Source organism: Phocoena phocoena, chromosome 17 (genome assembly GCF_963924675.1).
Source record: "Phocoena phocoena chromosome 17, mPhoPho1.1, whole genome shotgun sequence".
Lineage (NCBI taxonomy): Eukaryota > Metazoa > Chordata > Mammalia > Artiodactyla > Phocoenidae > Phocoena > Phocoena phocoena.
Window position 1 is genome coordinate 78123713 of NC_089235.1, and position 16581 is coordinate 78140293.

The 16581-nt window shown below is 49.8% G+C and overlaps 1 protein-coding gene across 29 annotated transcripts in view; it reads right to left on the bottom strand.

Annotated features, from left to right (window-relative positions):
• Positions 1-1646: 1646 nt before the first annotated feature.
• Positions 1647-16581, bottom strand: part of PTK2 (protein tyrosine kinase 2) — a 188933-nt gene continuing 173998 nt past the window's right edge. For 15 of the 29 annotated variants that reach the window (XM_065895470.1, XM_065895469.1, XM_065895495.1 and 12 more), the window contains 6 exons: positions 13196-13235; positions 12755-12861; positions 8707-8715; positions 7449-7604; positions 5684-5764; positions 2674-2886 (listed from right to left, as the gene is read on the bottom strand). In XM_065895470.1, coding sequence (XP_065751542.1) covers positions 2674-2886; positions 5684-5764; positions 7449-7604; positions 8707-8715; positions 12755-12861; positions 13196-13235 — 606 coding nt within the window. Of the gene's footprint in view, positions 2887-5683; positions 5765-7448; positions 7605-8706; positions 8716-12754; positions 12862-13195; positions 13236-16581 lie in introns of all 29 variants that reach the window. The other 14 variants (XM_065895471.1, XM_065895468.1, XM_065895490.1 and 11 more) reach the window with 2 other exon arrangements.

The following is a 16581-nucleotide window of genomic DNA, read 5'->3' on the forward strand; positions in this document are numbered from 1 at the left end:
GTTCCAGAAAGTGTACTCATACTTGTTCGCCCACGAGAAACGGAAACACGTGTACTTGTACACAAATGTCCACGGCGGCTTCATTCATAATAACCAGATTGAAAACAGCTCAAATGTCCCATCCACCAACAGGTGACAGGTGAACTGGCTGTGAGACCACGGAGTATCATCAGAAATAAAGAACAAATCCTGATGACGCAACAACACGGATATTCCAAAACATCACCGAGTCAAAGAAGCCAGAGACGGAAGAGTGCATACAGTAGTTCCAGAAGCAACCTGGCGTGTAAGGCCAGATCTACGGCGCAAGAGACCAGGCCAGCGGCTGCCTCGGTGGGTGTGGGGACTGATGGGGAACTGGATGCACACGTTTGGAGAAAGTCATCCAGCTGTTCACTCAGCAGGTTCTTACTCTGTGTGAATTACATCTCAATAAAGTTGATAAAAGGCAAGCAGGGTGGCTGTAACCCTTCTGGGGAAGCAGTGGCTAGGAGGGGCCCCAGGCAGACTTTTGGGCTGCTGGTACTGTCCTGTCCCTGAGGCTGGGTGCCAGCAATATGAGTGCTCCTTTGTGAAAAGTTCAGAAAGCTCAGCGTTCATGTGCCCTTTTCTCTATTTAAATTACTCTTCAATTAAAATACTGTTAAAATACATGGAGCTGGAGAAAGACAGAGGGTGAGGTTGTGAGCAGGCTCGTATTCACCTTCTTTACTGCTTCTCCTGGCCAACGCGGACAGGGTCGAACGCCTCAGTGGGTAGCTGTCGTCTGCAGAACGAGGTGGTGGAGCCACGGATGGCCCTTCTGACGGCCCCGGGGCCACCAAGCGGCCAGCCAACACCATCTGCTATCTGTCTCCACCCGTTCTCACACCAAAATGCCCTTCCCTCTGACTTACAGGACGCTTCCAGACTTACCTGCAGCTCTTGGTACTGGAGGGAAAGTCAGAGCAGGAGGCAGAGGACACGTGCCGCGGCCGTGGCTCACAGCCCCGCAGTCGAGCCCCTGGGAGCGTGTGAAGGGCTTCATCATTCACACCGCTCGCTTTATTTAACCTCACGATCACCATCCTAAAGATGAGGAAGCGGAGACTGGAGAGCCCGAGAGAAACTCAGAAGGGCGACGTCCCCGAGCTTCTCTTCAGACGAAGAGGACGCCAGGCAGCCCAGAGGGGAGTGACTCTGCTGCATGGGGGGACGTGTGTCTTCCTGCAGGACATGCTCGAGTCCCTCCACTGGGGGCTGCGCCCCGGCTCTCCTCCCTCCAGGTTCCCAGGGCTGCAGACCCCCGTCCTGCGCACCAGAGGCTTAGCGAGATGAGGGTGGGTCTGGGGTCTGTCCTGCTGACAGTTCCCTTAAGAGAACAGGTTCCCCGAGGCTGGACGGGTGGCGGTGACACCAAGCCTGTGGAGGGAAGTCCTTCAGGGACGACATCACCCTAGCTCGGTTTCTGCATTTAACCGTGAAGATGGAACAAAAAGGTTAACTTATGAGGAGTGTTCTCGACTTGTCGACAAGACAAAGAATAAAAGAAACGAATCATTATCGAGAGCTTTCCTGTATGTTACGGTATCTGACAAGTCACCTGAGAAATTTCAGATGCTCTGAAGGAACAGAACCAAGAGGAAGGATATGACACCCAGCGCTTTACTGGTAACACCTTTTTAATAGGTCAAAGTAGCTGTACAGCTCATTATATTCTTCCTGAGAATAATTTATTTCCCCCAACAAACTAAAGAGAGGGCGTATTTTTCAAAACTATTTAACAGAATGGATGGTAAAACTGGACATCAAAAGGAAACCAAATCTCTGTTTTGCCCAATTCCTTCTTGGGAAGACAGACGCAATGAAGGGTTAGTTAACTCCAGTGGCTGTGAAATAGTCAACATGGCTTTAATCTTTCTTTATAAATTATATAAAAATGGAAAACAGGGATGGTTCCAGAACTTCTTCTCAATGCGGTTCGGAGGTGCTCCGGTACAAAGCATTTCTGCTTCCAAGAGAAATAACAGCGCTACAAAAAACCGGCACATTATTCTGGTGGAAAAAGACAAACGTTTTTAGTGTGTTCTACAGCTAGTTTCCAACCAAATGCTTCACATACTCACATGAAAGTAAAAGGCAGGAAAGACAAGAGGGTTGTAGTTTTCTTCTGAAATTACTCAAGTCTTCAAAATATAGCTTTTATATTCTTTCTTTGTGAAGTGGTATAGCATATTGCAAATGAACGGCGTTCTAACGACAAAAATTCCAGCCTGGGTAGTGAGTCTGCGGTTGGCAAAGGGATTCTCAGCCCCTTGGGTTTCCTGGAATCCTCCACTTCCCCGTCTTCTTCCAAGGACCAGTCCGGCCAGTTCAGGAACCAGTGCATCACTGCCCTGGCCGCTTCCACGAAAGCATATCCTGATGTGAACAAAATCTGTTCTTCATGATTCTTTAAAAGCTTCTCATGTACAATTTTTATTCTCAGAAAAATGCCACATTTTGGATCCCGGACTTTTCTGAACACCATGATTAAAGAACCAAAACCAAAACAACCCACATCAAAATGCGGTTAAACTTATATGAGATTTTCAACCATTCTCGGCCAGAGTGTTGGCACTGTGAGTGCTGGCGCCCACGGCCGGCCAGAGCCTCGCTGCTGGTGGCGGCGGAGGGGGGAGCAGGCCCCGGCGCTCAGTGTGGCCTCGTCTGCCCCAGGGCCTTCAGTCTGGCCTGGTCGATGACATCGAGCAGGTTCTTGGCGTCCACGGCCAGGGCGTGCGCGGCCGTCAGCATCTGCTTCTTGTACTCCTGCTGCAGGCTGGTCATGACATACTGCTGGGCCAGCTTCATCTTGTTGATGAGCTCCCCCAGGTCGGAGTTCAGCAGCTTCTGGGCCATCTCAATCTGCAAGGACAAGAGGGTCAGGAGCGCCTCCTGCGGCCAACACTCAGGGCATTCTTAGGTGCTTTTCTTAGGTGCCTCCAGGAGCAGAAACTTTCTTACTTCCCCTTAAACAAGGCAGACCCTGGTCTCCACCTCCAGGCCCACAGGCTTTCTACTGCACCTGCTTCAAGACCTTCCTCTGCTACGCAGGAGACGGTTCAAGGGTGTCACCAGACACTTGCTCCACTCTGACGTGAACTCTAGACCCTTCCAAACGGATCAGAGGTGGGGAGTGGGGTCAGGCTGGCGGAAGGAGCCATAGGGCCGGAGAGCTTTGCTTGGGGAGTCTCGCGATCCCTCCAACCTGTGTACTTAACCAGCGGCGATCTAGCCACGTGCTCTTTCAACAATCAGCGAGCACTTACTGTACACAAGGCCCTTGGAGTTGTGGACGCCAGAGTGACCCAACGTGTCTGTGTTCACAGCCCAGCGTGGGAGAAGCACGCAGAGCTGCCCATCACACACGGGAAAATCACGCCACAGAAACGGACCCGGAGAGGAGCAGTTCACTCCTTCTGAGAGGGGTGGAGAGACTCCACAGAGGAGAGCTCGCCTGCATCCAGCCGAGACTGCACAAGCTGGCCGGCCTCCACCGTGAAGGGCCTCGTCAGCCACCCACGTTCACCTTGGTCCTGCTCAACTTAGCAATGGGGAGGCCTAAGGAACTTTAAGAAGGGGAATAACGTAATCTAGAGAGGGCTCAGGTGGCAGTGTGCAACGTCAACGGAAGGGCAGGGAGAGCCCAGAGGTGGAGTAAGCAGTTGAGAGGCCGCTGTGACCCCTCAGGGAAGAGCGGACGTGGCCGTGAGGACGGCGAAGCAAGGCCCGACCCGAGACTTGTGAGTGACACAGGCTGTCTGCACGTGTGTACGTGTGCGTGCACGCGTGTGTGGTTCGTGCTGGGCACGGCGGTGAGTGCATGCTGGTCCCACTGACCCTGCAAGCAGAATGTGCTACAGGGGCAGACGTCCTGCAGACAGCTAGTGCCTGGGGCACACGGAGTGGGCTCGCTCACAGCACAGAGGGTGAGGGCCTCAAACATCTGGATCTGTGGGCGTAGGGAGCCCTGGCAAGGAGAAAAGGCATCTGTAAAACGCAAGTCCGGGGAGCACCTTGGGGGCGGCCACCATCGGGGCGGCAAAGAAAGGCTGGGGGTGGGGCCGGCAAGGCTCTGAAACTCCAGGGGTCTCGCCAAGGGGTCAGGGCGGTGGGGGCATGGCCCCCGGTGACCGCTGGGCGGGGTCAGGGACAGCTGGGTCCAGAGGGCGGGAGGGGAGCAGGGGCACAGGAAGGCGCACACGGTGTGCAGAAGAGCCAGGTACACAGAGAGGTGGTTTCAGCCGTTACCAGCTAAAGCAGGAAGTTAGAAACGGTCCCGCCAAAATATCCAGCCGTTAGGGTGCCACTTGCTTTGCCTCTGGCGCCTGGAGCGTCTCCATTTGGGGCAAAATCCTTGCTCACTGTGGAAAACCAATTAAATTTCTAATAAAGCAGATAAACTAGCTAACCTCTGAACGGGAGAGAAATATTAAGTTACACGGTGACACCAGTCAGAGGCATTTTCCAAAAGGATTTACGTGGTGCCATGCAGGTGAACTGGTGCCGCTTACAGGACCAGCTGCAGGAGCTGAGCCCGACCGCCCCGCGTGTCCAGACACCCTGCTGGACGTGCTGCCCTCGCACTCGACCTCCGCGGAGGACGCAGCCTCACCGCAGATGTAAAACCTCAGCCTGACCAGGAGGAAACAGCAGCCTTTAGAGAACACCCCTCAGCTCCACGTCAGGGAGGCTCTGGAACACAGGGGGCCTATACTCTGTCGCAGAAGACAGCGCGGGGCTGAGGAGCTGTCCCAGGAGAGAGGCACACAGACACGCTGAGTGCTGTCAGGGGCCACGTGAGCCCCAGGCTGTCTCCAGCCAGAGGGAGAAGCATTACTGGGGTGACTGGTGAACCCAGACCACCACCTGCTGAGAGATGAGCACACTGGCCAGTGTTAAATTCCAGGATGCGGTGACCGTGCAGGGTAAGAGTATGGCCCGTTATTCGAAAACACAAACGCAAATACTGAAGGTAAGAGGGCGAGATGCGCACAACCAGCCCCCAGGTGGCTCTGGAGAAGTAAAGCCTGCGCGTGCAGAGAGAGGACGCAAAGGGCTCAGACGGGGAAGGCGGGGCGATCAGGGCGAGGGTGCTTGCAAGTTCTTGGTGCTGTTCTCAGAGCTTTTCCTCAAGTTTGAAATCATTTCACAGTAAAAACTAAGAAAACAAAAACAAACAGATTGCCTGCTGGAGGAAGGACAGATCACGCACCCTGAGAGAGAAAGCAGGAAAGTGGACGCTGGAGCTGGAAGGGCGAGGTGTGGGAAGTGAGCTGGGCTGGGTGCAGACCCCAACGCTAAGCCTATTTACTGGTTACAAGGAATGTTTATATCGCTGCTTTAAGTGGAAAACCAAGGTCACTTGCAAACTCGAAAATTTCCAGAGGAATTCGAGGAAGGAGGGCAGGAAGCCACAGCCTCCGTCCTCGCTCTGGAGGGTTCCAGGGCAGCAGCAGCCCCAATCCTGCGCTCCCCACCTGTCCTCACGGACGCCCCGTCCTTCAGGTCGGGACCCCACACGCAGTGCGGTGGCTCCACACAGCTCTGAAGATGGACGGCCAGTCGCCGGCGTCCCGACCTGGGGCCCGGCCAGGAGGTCACGCCTGCAGAGCGTGCGCTGTGCTCCCCCCGCCACGCTGCCCTCTGGATGAGGCCCTACCTCTCGGTGGGTGCTGGCGGGCAGGACGGGAATGGTCTCATCCACGGTGGCCAACAGCGTCCTCAGGGCCAAGCCGACTTCCTAACAGACAGGACCACACCCAGTGTTAGGACGCACGTCAAGGAGTTTCATGCCAGCAATGACAGTGTTTCCTTCCAGTTACATGGTTTTTCGTTTCCTTTTCACCACTTTTGGGAAAATTGCTTTTTCTTTTTTTTTTTTTTAAGGAAAATTTCTGTATTTCTTTTCCACAGTGCTGAGCCTGATCTCATTAAGTTATGAGGCAATTTCCCCCAGATTCAGATCTCTCTGAATCTACTCATGCTCTACTGTCTGGGGAACAGGGGAATGGAGGCTTATGTATGAAAAGCCGCCCGGACGCCCAGGGAAGGCGGCGCTGGGGCTGTGTGTGCTCCGTGACTCTCTTCCCTTCCCAGTGCTTTCCAAAGCCTCGCGGGCCACCAAAAAGGATGTTACTGCTACCACATGTGGGAACGACAGGTGGCAGTCTGCTACGGAGGCCATTCTGACCCCGGAGCTTCGTCCACTATGTACACGGAGCACAACAGCCCTCCCCCTGCCACTCGGAGCTTAAAGGGACCAGCCGTGATTAAAAACGATATGACGTTAGAGTTAAAATGTCTGTCGTTGTCATTCTTATGAGGGTCAACTATGTAATGACTCAGGTGCTAAGTTATACATGCAGTAGGTACAAGACCAGTAAGGACATGCTAGTTACTGACACTGGATCAACAAAAAGAGTGTAGTTTTGCCAAAGTAATATGGTTAAAAAAGCAGCTTCTAGAAAACGACCATAAAAAGTCTTATCATGTACAAAATTCTGGTTGCTTTTGTATATTGTTGAGTTTATTAGTATTTTTTAAAAACCCGTCTGTGGTTCATGCAAGTTCACCCTTAAGAACTTTGGTTATAAGTGTTATGGGAGCATAGCCTAAAGACGAAACCAGAATGGATTAACTGTGCTGCCCATAAAACATCACAGCTTCCAAGCAGCTGCTCCACACTGATGGTTTAAAAGAAGCTGTTCCAGAGACTGCTCACTGGTACACTAAAAACGGGGTTCAATCCTGCAACTCAGCGACAAAAAGCCAAACAACCCCATTAAAAAGTGGGCAAACGACTTGAACAGACATTTCTCCAAAGACGACACACAAATGGCCAACACAAAAAAGCACACGAAGAGATGTTCAACCTCACTACTCATCAGGGAAATGCAAATCAAAAGCCCAGTGAGATACCACCTCACACATATAAGAATGGCTACTATCAAGAAAAAACAAAACCGAAAATAAAAAGTTAGTGAGGATGGAGAAAAACTAGATAGAACCCTTGTGCACTGCTGGTGGGAATGTAAATTGCTGCAGCCATTGTGGGAAACAGCATGGTGTGTCCTCAAAAAATTAGGACTAGAACTAGCATACGATCCAGCAATTCCACCCCTGAGTTAATGCCCAAAAGACTGAAAGCAGGGTCTCCGAGTATCATCTGTCTTGGCACTTCAACACCGTAATTACCTCCCCTACGTCACAATGGCGTCAGACTGTAAGTACTCTTCTGCATCTTTTCTCACTCAAGATCATATGTATGAGCAGTAGTTATTGACAGACTCTGTTGCTCAGGACATTCCAGGGTCAAGGTCGGGAATGGCAGTGATCCCCATGCGATGCAGACCTTCTGAAGAGTCAGGCTGGACCCGAAGGGCACAGGGAATGTCTCCTGCTTCACGTGAGGGGGCTGAGCTCACCTTCACCATGGGGACATACTCTTCTGGCGGGGCTGGCTGGATCTTGCTGGACATCTCGATGACCGCTCTCACCAGGCCCGTCACGTTCTCATACACCCTGTCATTGGACCGGTCCAGGTTGGCAGTGGGAGGGGGGCTGATTTCCTGGGGCTGAAGCTGCCAACACAGAAGGCGGTTATCTTTCTATCCTCCAGCAGATGGCGTCATATCACTGCAACTAGGTTAGAAAGGGTCTTTAAAAGAGATCAAAGCAGATCACATAACTGATCTTCTTGTCTTAGGGGACATAGTTCAGCTTGAGGATGACAGCAAAGCAATTCATCCAAGTGACAAATAAATAAGGCACCTTTTTTTCTAACTTTGAGCTCAGTTAAAGGAAATGAGATGGAATCACACACATTATACTAAAAGCCCCGGATTCATTCAGAGAAGTGATTCATCGTCCCCCCAAAATCATTCACCAAAAGAGAAAGAATCCAGATATTTTACACCTCTCTGAGGATTTAGAGACAGTTGGCTAAGGGGCAAGTGTTCTACATTGAGACTATAAGAAATTCCACTTAGTTTGAATTTTGCAGTAAAACCTGTATGGCTCAGCTTAGTTGCCTTCAAACCACCTAATGGAAACGTGTATTCCTTTCATGGTTATAAAAAGTGGGCAAATGCAAGTCTTCTTTACATGGACACCACCTGCTTCCAGAACGCTGCTGAGGTGGGAGCTGTGTGGGTGCAGCTCTGTTGGTGGGGGGCGGGCACTGCCCCCTCACCCGCAGCTGTAATGGGGGTGAAATGAAGGAACATATGGAAAACGGCCCATCTCAGGGCCCGGGCACAGAGAGACTTCAACAAATGTTATCCAAGACAACATGTGAGCCCTGAAGGCTGCACAAGGGCCTCTAGGGAACCTTCAGCGTATTTAAAAAGTCGAACTGGCCACCCCAGGCACAAAAAGGACTGCGTATGGCCACTCGGAGAAGACTGAATGCCGGCGCCCAATAGCTGTTCATTCGTGAATCTGCTGTCAGTGCTCAGGCTCTAACTCTGGGCGCCCATCCCTAAGCCATGAGACACGAGGGACGAGAATGTCCCATCACTGCACAGATGCTCACGTCTCACTCTTGGGCAAATATAAATGCTGCTTTTGGTGACAAACCAAGCAAAAGCGCCCTCCCCAGACTTCCCAATTCCTGGTCCAGAGTCGCACACAGAGCGGGGTGTGATAGAGAGCTGGACAGACACACAGATACCATGTGCTTACCCTCCACGGCTATTGTCGAACGGAAGGTGAGGACAAGTTAAAGGAATTTATCAGAGAAAGGGAAAAAAGAAAAACAATATTAATAAAGGCAGCAGACAAAACCCCCGTAAAAACACACGAGCAGAACAAGAGGAGTGAGCTTCCGCCTGTCGGCTCGGTCAGCGGCCATCGAAGTGCAGCCGCTGGGCCGTCTATTCAGGGCCCCCGCATACTCAGTAGGGGTCTGCCATGCACCATGCTCGTTTTCACAAATAAATGAGGAAAACAACATGCAAAGCCCGAGAATGACAATCTGGCAGCCGTGCAAGAATCCAAAGAATTAAGGGTCTTTAAAAAGAAAGAAAGCGTATCTATGCTTGTATTCACGGAAAGCTGCCCACTGGACATCTGAGTGATTCTGGAGAAACTGCACACCCTCACTCCCTGGGCCTGGCCCCAACATCCAGCATCCCTGGAAATGGCCTTCGACCTAGCCAGCCTGCTGTAATGCAGGTGCCTGGCTTGGGGCTGTGTTTAAAGATATCAGGAGCTTATTCTAAAAACAAAAACAAAACGAAAACATAAAACCCTTCACTTGAACCAGTTCTTATGGGTGGGTTCCCTTACTTTAAACTTAGAAATTTTAATGTTTTCTTTTTTCTCTACAGTTTAAACCAAGCCTATTCTACTGTAACATAATAGGCAAAGTTAATTGAGAGAAATATGGATTTCTTGACCTTTCCTTAGAATTGTCTGAAAAAAGTATACCAAAGTATACCCTTTGGTATAGAAGTTTAGCAGAACCCTAAGTTCTGAGGTCCAACCCTCCACACTGTGCACTAGAAAAAGGGAGGCTATTCATAGCAGCATCACTTCCAAGAGAAGCCGTGTCAGCATTTTATCTTCTGCACTGAGATGCTGAATGGGGCAGGAGGGCCAGTTCAAAGGGGATCAACGTAAAAGGCCGTGTTTCCTCAGGAGGCGTGCCAGCTGGGGCTCCATCAAGAAGAACTACAGTTCTTGACTCCAGGAGGTGAGGGTGTTTGTTCTAACCTGTTCAAAGCTTCTGCTCTTTTGTGTTCACCCTTTACCCAACTGTCACAGAAGCGCTGTCACAAAGCTTCCAGGGGCCATTCACAGGGACCCTCCCAAAGCACCAGCCTGGTGTGCAGAGACAGCTGTCACTGGTTTCCTACTTTCTGGAGCTTGACCACTTGGAGGCCCCTTGGCAGGCAGTTAGACACACCACTGCCCACAGAGATACAGCCAATCCCAACCACTTGGGGTGGGGGGGTTCCTCAAAGACTCCGATAATTCAGAGCCGAAACATAAAGCCACCAAGGAGAAACTGAGACTGATTTCTGGCTATGAGTTGGACGAATTACTTCAGTTACACCCAGGTAAAGGTAAGCATTTCTGTATTAAAAGAGTACTGTTCTTTCAGGTTGGATTTGATAACCTCTACCAAACAGACATGTCACGAAGAAGCAGAGACATATACTTCACACTTACTAATTATTAAAAAATGTTTACTGGTTGTTTTTTTGTTTGTTTTTTTTTTTGGCCGTGTTGGGTCTTCGTTGCTGCGCGCAGGCTTTTCTCTAGTTGGAGCGAGTGGGGGCTATTTTTCATTGCAATGCGCGGGCTTCTCACTGCGGTGGCTTCTCTTGTTGCAGAGCACGGGCTCTAGGCACGCGGGCTTCAGTAGTTGCAGCACGCAGGCTCAGTAGTTGTGGCGCACGGGCTTAGCTGCTCTGCGGCATGTGGGATCTTCCCGGACCAGGGATCGAACCCGTGTCCCCTGCATTGGCAGGCGGATTCTTAACCACTCTGCCACCTGGGAAGTCCCCTGAGTGTATTTTTAAAAAATATTTATTTATTTATTTGGCTGCGTGGGGTCTTAATTGCGGTGCACAGGCTCTTTGTTGCAGCGCACGGGCTTCTCTCTAGTTGTGGTGCACAGGCTCAGCAGTTGCAGTGCGCGGGCTCTAGAGCGTGGGCTTAGTTGCCCTGCAGCATGTGGGATCTTAGTTCCCCTACCAGGGATCGAACCCGCGTCCCCTGCATTGGAAGGCAGATTCTTAACCACTGGACTGCCAGGGAAGTCCCCTCCTGAGTGTACTTTAAGGAAGCACACTTAAAAGATTCCTTTCCATAAAGATTTCTACTTGCTCAATACCCTACAATAAGGGTATTTCCCACTTATATTTATTCAAATGTAAAAAATGAATATAGGTCAGAATTTTAAGCCGGTATCTGATCCACTTTTAAAGTTGGCTTTTCACTGCAATACAAGCCCTTTTCAAAGTTTCTTCTTTTGCTTATGAAAAATGAAAAAACGTTCATTAACCCAATTTCTCTCTTTCCTTTTAAAATTTATGTCAAGAAACCACACTGGGAAAGGGTGTGTCCTCCGTTGCTCCTCTGTGGTGCTAGTGGAGCTGCAGGGAGGCTTCTTGGGCCTGGAGGCCCAGAAGCTGGGGGAGCCAAGCCCCAGGCAGCCCCCAGGACCAGCACCCTGGTTTCCAGGAGCTGACTGCCTGACCCTTGGTGCAGGGGCGCCTCTGGCGCCGTGGTTCCTGTGTTAGGCTCCACAGGGAGCAGGCTGGTCCCAGACGGTGCCAGCTGCTTCACTACTGGTCACCGCCCTCCAGCTGTAGGCTGGCTCGCAACTGGAGATGACATTTTCTCTGCCTGGGGACAACCTCTCTGACTCGCTAAGATGGCAACACATCTGCTTCTATCCAGGAATCAGCCGCTTGGCTTTGGGGGTAAACCTGGAGCAGCAGCACATATGTGTGTGTGGAAAGCCAAGTCTGCCACTAAATGCTGGTTCAGCTATGGGGAGGCCGTAACCTCAAACACGCCCTTTAACCTCTAGGAACTGTAGCGGCCTCATGCGACAGGTGGGAACAATAATAAGACCACCAGTTCCGCGAGGCTGATGTGAGGATTTGAAATACATGGGGCAGGTTCTGCCACAGCAGGTGGCACTCAATGAATGGTGGTTATTAGTGAAACAAAGTTTATCTTAACTGATCCCATAGCTATTGAATTCTAAGATGTACCTTTTTCTATGCACCACGAAGAAGGAAAAAAAATGCCAGTTAAATCAACACACCGTCTTGATGTTAGAGATATTAAAATGCGAAGGCAGGGACTTCCCTGGTGGCGCAGTGGTTAAGAATCTACCTGCCAATGCAGGGGACACGGGTTCCATCCCTGGTCTGGGAAGATCCCACGTGCCACGGAGCAACTAAGCCTGTGAGCCACAACTACTAAGCCTGCACTCTAGAGCCCGTGAGCCACAACTACTGAGCCCGCATGCCACAATTACTGAAGCCCACGCGCCTAGAGCCCATGCTCCGCAACAAGAGAAGCCACCGCAATGAGAAGCCTGCACACCGCAATGAAGAGTAGCCCCTGCTCGCCGAAACTAGAGAAAGCCCGCGCGCAGCATCGAAGACCCAATGCAGCCAAAGATAAATAAATAAATAAATAAATAAATAAAATAAATAAAATGTGAAGACAAAGTGTATCAGAATTGAGAAGTAGGACATATTTTGAGAGATAACTGACCTAATGGAAAGTAGAGTGTACCCCTCTCCTTAAAAGGGCACACAGAAGAGGAGGTTGTGGCCCCCAGCACATGCTGCTTTACACACGCTGGCCCCAGATGGCAAAGGATGGAAGTCGCCCACTAGGCCACACTGACACACTCGGAGACAGTGAGCCTACAGAAGGCCTTGCTTTCCCCAGGCGTCCTGGTTTGATTCATTTGTAAAACCAGAAGCCACCCCAGCATTTTTATCTCAAAGAAACATTCTGTCTGATAAGAGGAAAATGTCTTCAGAAAGTTAAGATCTGACTGAGGCCCTAGAATCTATCACATAGAGAAAAACAGAAAAGAGAGTTTTCCAGTAAATTTGTCCTGACTCAGAGGAGTCTGGAGCCGACCAAGGAGCCCCCCAATCCCACCGAGCCCCAACCCCACTGCACATCGCAGGGTCATCGCCCAGAGTGAAAGGCTCTGTGGAGTCCTGGGCTGTGCACAGGCTTGGGCGCTCACCTTGACACCCTCGTTGTAATTGTCTCCGGGGCTGCCGAGGCTGGCAAGGCTGCTCAGGTGCCCAGGGGCTCCGGGACGCGGTGGTTTCTTTGGTGGAGCTGCAGGATCTGGTAAAAGAATGAGTCCCATTACTTAACGTACATTAATGAAGAGAATGGAAACAACCCTCAAACAAACAAACACAGATTCATGTTATTACAACAGAAGCTAATCTCAGAGAGGGCACCCTACAGAGGTGTTTCTGATGCATTAGAGCAGTAAAGTCTGTTTTCCAACATTCTAGTCGTGGGCTGAATTTGGTAAACATTATACTTGCTATGGTGTGTAGGGGAAAAGTGTTAACACAACATGAAGTTTTTCAAAACTAAGAAACTATACATCAAAACCCCCGCCCTCCAAATTATACAAATTTTGTGACACTCGATTCATTTCTTCATTTACCTGGTTTGCCCACAGGCTGATATATGTGCTGGTTTCCAGTCTGTGGGAAAAGAAAAAGCCAGGTCAATGCAGCAGGGCGCACAACAGGATAACGGCCTCCCCTTCCCACCCTCTCCACCCACCCCCTTGACCCCTGGGCTAAACGCTGGGGTCAAAGACCAACAAGATGGGGGAGGGGCCAGCCTTCAACGCCTCAGGTGGGGACAGGGGATTAGATTAGGCTAATAAGCAAATAATGCCAATGGGGTATGCGATAAGGGCTGCCATAGGAGGAATCACGATTGGAACACGGTCAGGGGTGGTCACACCAATTTCAAATTTTCTTTAAAGAAATTATGCCCATGGAGGTCTCCAGTTCAACTTCATGGGTGTGAAATCTGTCCTGTGTCCGGAAACTCTCCCCCACCCCCTCCTTCTCTGATTACAAGAAGGAGTGCCATCAGGGACAATGACAACGAGAAGAGGCTTCCGAGCACTGGGATGTCTACGTTGTCACTGTCACCTGAAGAACCTGGTGTGACACCTCCATCCGTTCTGGACCAGCCACAGGCCAAGCCAGGAAGCCAAACCAGCCCAGGCACAGGGAAAAAGGCAGGTTCACATAGGACGAGCCCTAGTCTAGGGTGCCACGCCTGCAGCTATGATTAGAGCCACTTATCCTAGGCTGACTGAATGAAAAGAATTTATCTTCAAACTATATCCTACTTTTGAAAAGAGGGACTTTCCATGCTTATTTTAAAACAATAAACTGGCTAAAACACATATACTTTAAGGTGCTTTACGTTTACTGAGTAGACATCCACTTCTTTAAAATAAAGGACCATGAGACGGCACACAGTCACAACTGCTCCTTGCCCAGGATCACGGCTGCTTCCACCAGGCCACTGAACGCTCCCGATTTTAAAGACTAGAAAAACCCTCTGAGCGGGAAGGTGTGAGGAACAGGATTCCTTGACACAGTGGGAAGTGGGCCAAAACCTTGCAAAGAGACAGGCTGCAGCTGTGCTGTGTTGTGCTCACTGACCAGCAGTAAAAAGACTTAAAGAATTTCCTGATACTCAGGGAACAAGAAAGTGCGATAATTAGAAAATCCTATTCACAGAGCTTTCTGGATCAGTTCAACAGATGTTATGTATGTCCCTGTGCGCAGAGGCTGATGGGCTGGGCAGTGGGACGGGCCGGGCTCTGGTTCTGCTGCGTGTGCAGTGCTGGCCCTGGAGTGAGTCACTCACTGGTTTGAGGCTTTGGTTTTCCCATTTGAACGCGGAGGCTAGTGACACTTACTTACCCCCTATGGGGGGGTTGTCACAAAATGAACATGCTGCCAACTTGCGTATTATTTTGAAAATCTAAGTAGTTTTTATTTTTACTTTTTATGCACACAGACAGGATCAATTTCCATGAGGCAGTGACTAGTGTCTATTAACTAGCTCAGACCTACTGACAGTCTACACTGCTTTCCAGGCAAACGCTTCTCCCTGAAACTGGGGCCCACTTTCAAAAGTGTTAAGTTGGAGCACTTGGAGAAGTGGGCCAAACCATACAGTTATCTTAGCAAAGCACAGAAGCAGAAGAGCCAGCAACCGTCAGCGTGTGTTATGAGCCCCACAGCTTAACCCAGACCCTGGAGGGGACAGGCCTGCAGAGCAGGCTGGCGCCTGGTCACGCTCTGAGTGCCCTGTCCGGCGTCCGGCCTGGGGACCAGTGACCTTGGGCAAATTTCCTATGAGCCTCAGTTGACTCATTTGTGGCATGTGGATGGCACGGCACCTGACCTGACAGGAGTGCTGAGGACTTATGAGGTGACAGGAGGGAAGCACCCAGCGCAGCACCTGCTCCATCAGGACTAAGCGCTCCTACTGTCACCCAGGCCTGGTGTGCGGCAAGTACTATGAGATCACAAGTGGCCCCGTCATGCGTCGTCTGTTTCACAAAGCATTTCTCAATAATCCTTCTGTCTCATCATTCATTCACTTCACATACGTTCTGGGTACCTCCATACATGCCACATCTTGGAACAGGATTTTCCTTTTCTAAAAAATGTTCCCATTAGTGACGTTATAAATAGCTGGTCCCTTGAACAGGGTTTACTTTCATGCTTATTCTCACTCTTTCCTCTTAACAATTTGGGACCAACTGCTCAATACGTTATCATTTTATTAACTGAAGAAGTCTTGGGCTTCCCTGGTGGCGCAGTGGTTGAGAGTCTGCCTGCCGATGCAGGGGACACGGGTTCGCACCCCGGTCCGGGAAGATCCCACATGCCGCGGAGTGGCTGGGCCCGTGAGCCATGGCCACTGAGCCTGCGCGTTTGGACCCTGTGCTCTGCAACGGGAGAGGCCACAGCAAGTGAGAGGCCCACGTACCGCAAAAAAAAAAAAAAAAAAAAAAAAAAAGAAGTCTTGATGCACACTGTAAGTTACAGGTGTACAGTATAGTGATTCACAATTTTTAAAGGTTATGCTCCATTTCTAGTTATTATAAAATATTGGCTATATTCACTGTGTTCTACAATATGTCCTTGAGGCTGATTTTTTTTGGCCGTACCGTGCGACTTGCGGGATCTTAGTTTCCTGACGAGGGGTTGAACCCGGGCCCTAGCAGTGAAAGCGCCAAGTCCTAACCACTGCATCGCCAGGGAATTCCCACTGTAGCTGATTTTATACAAAATAGTTTATACCTCTTAATCTCCTACCCTTGTATTGCTCCTCTCCACTGTTAACCACTAGTTTGTCCTCTATATCTGAGTCTTTTCATTATATGCACTAGTTTGTAAGTGATACTATACAATATTTGTCTTTCTGACTTATTCACTTAGCATAATAACCTCCAAGCCCATCCATGTTGCTGCAAATGACAAAACTCCATTTTTTATGGCTAAGTAGTATTCCATTGTATATATACACCACAGCTTCTTTATCCATTCATCTGCTGATGAACTTGGGTTGCTTCCATATCTTGGCAATTATAAATAATGCTGCTATGAACACTGGAGTGCATGTATCTTTTCAAGTTAATGTTTCTGGTTTTTTTTGGATATATGCCCAGGAGTGGGATTGCTAAATCATATGGTAGCTCTATTTTTAGTTTTTTGAGACCTCCATACTGTTTTCCACAGTGGCTGCACCAATTTACATCCCCAGCAGTGTACAAGGGTTCCCCTTTCTCCACATCCTCACCAACATTTGTTATTTGCGTTCTTTCCGATAATGGCCATTCTGACCAGTGTGAGGTGATATCTTACTGGGCTTTTGATTTGCATTTCTCTGATGATTAGCCATGTTGAGCATCTTTTCATGTGTCTGTTGGCCATCTGTATTTCCTCTTTGGAAAAATGTCTATTCAGGTCTTCTGCTCATTTTTAAATTGGGTTGCTTTGTTTTTTC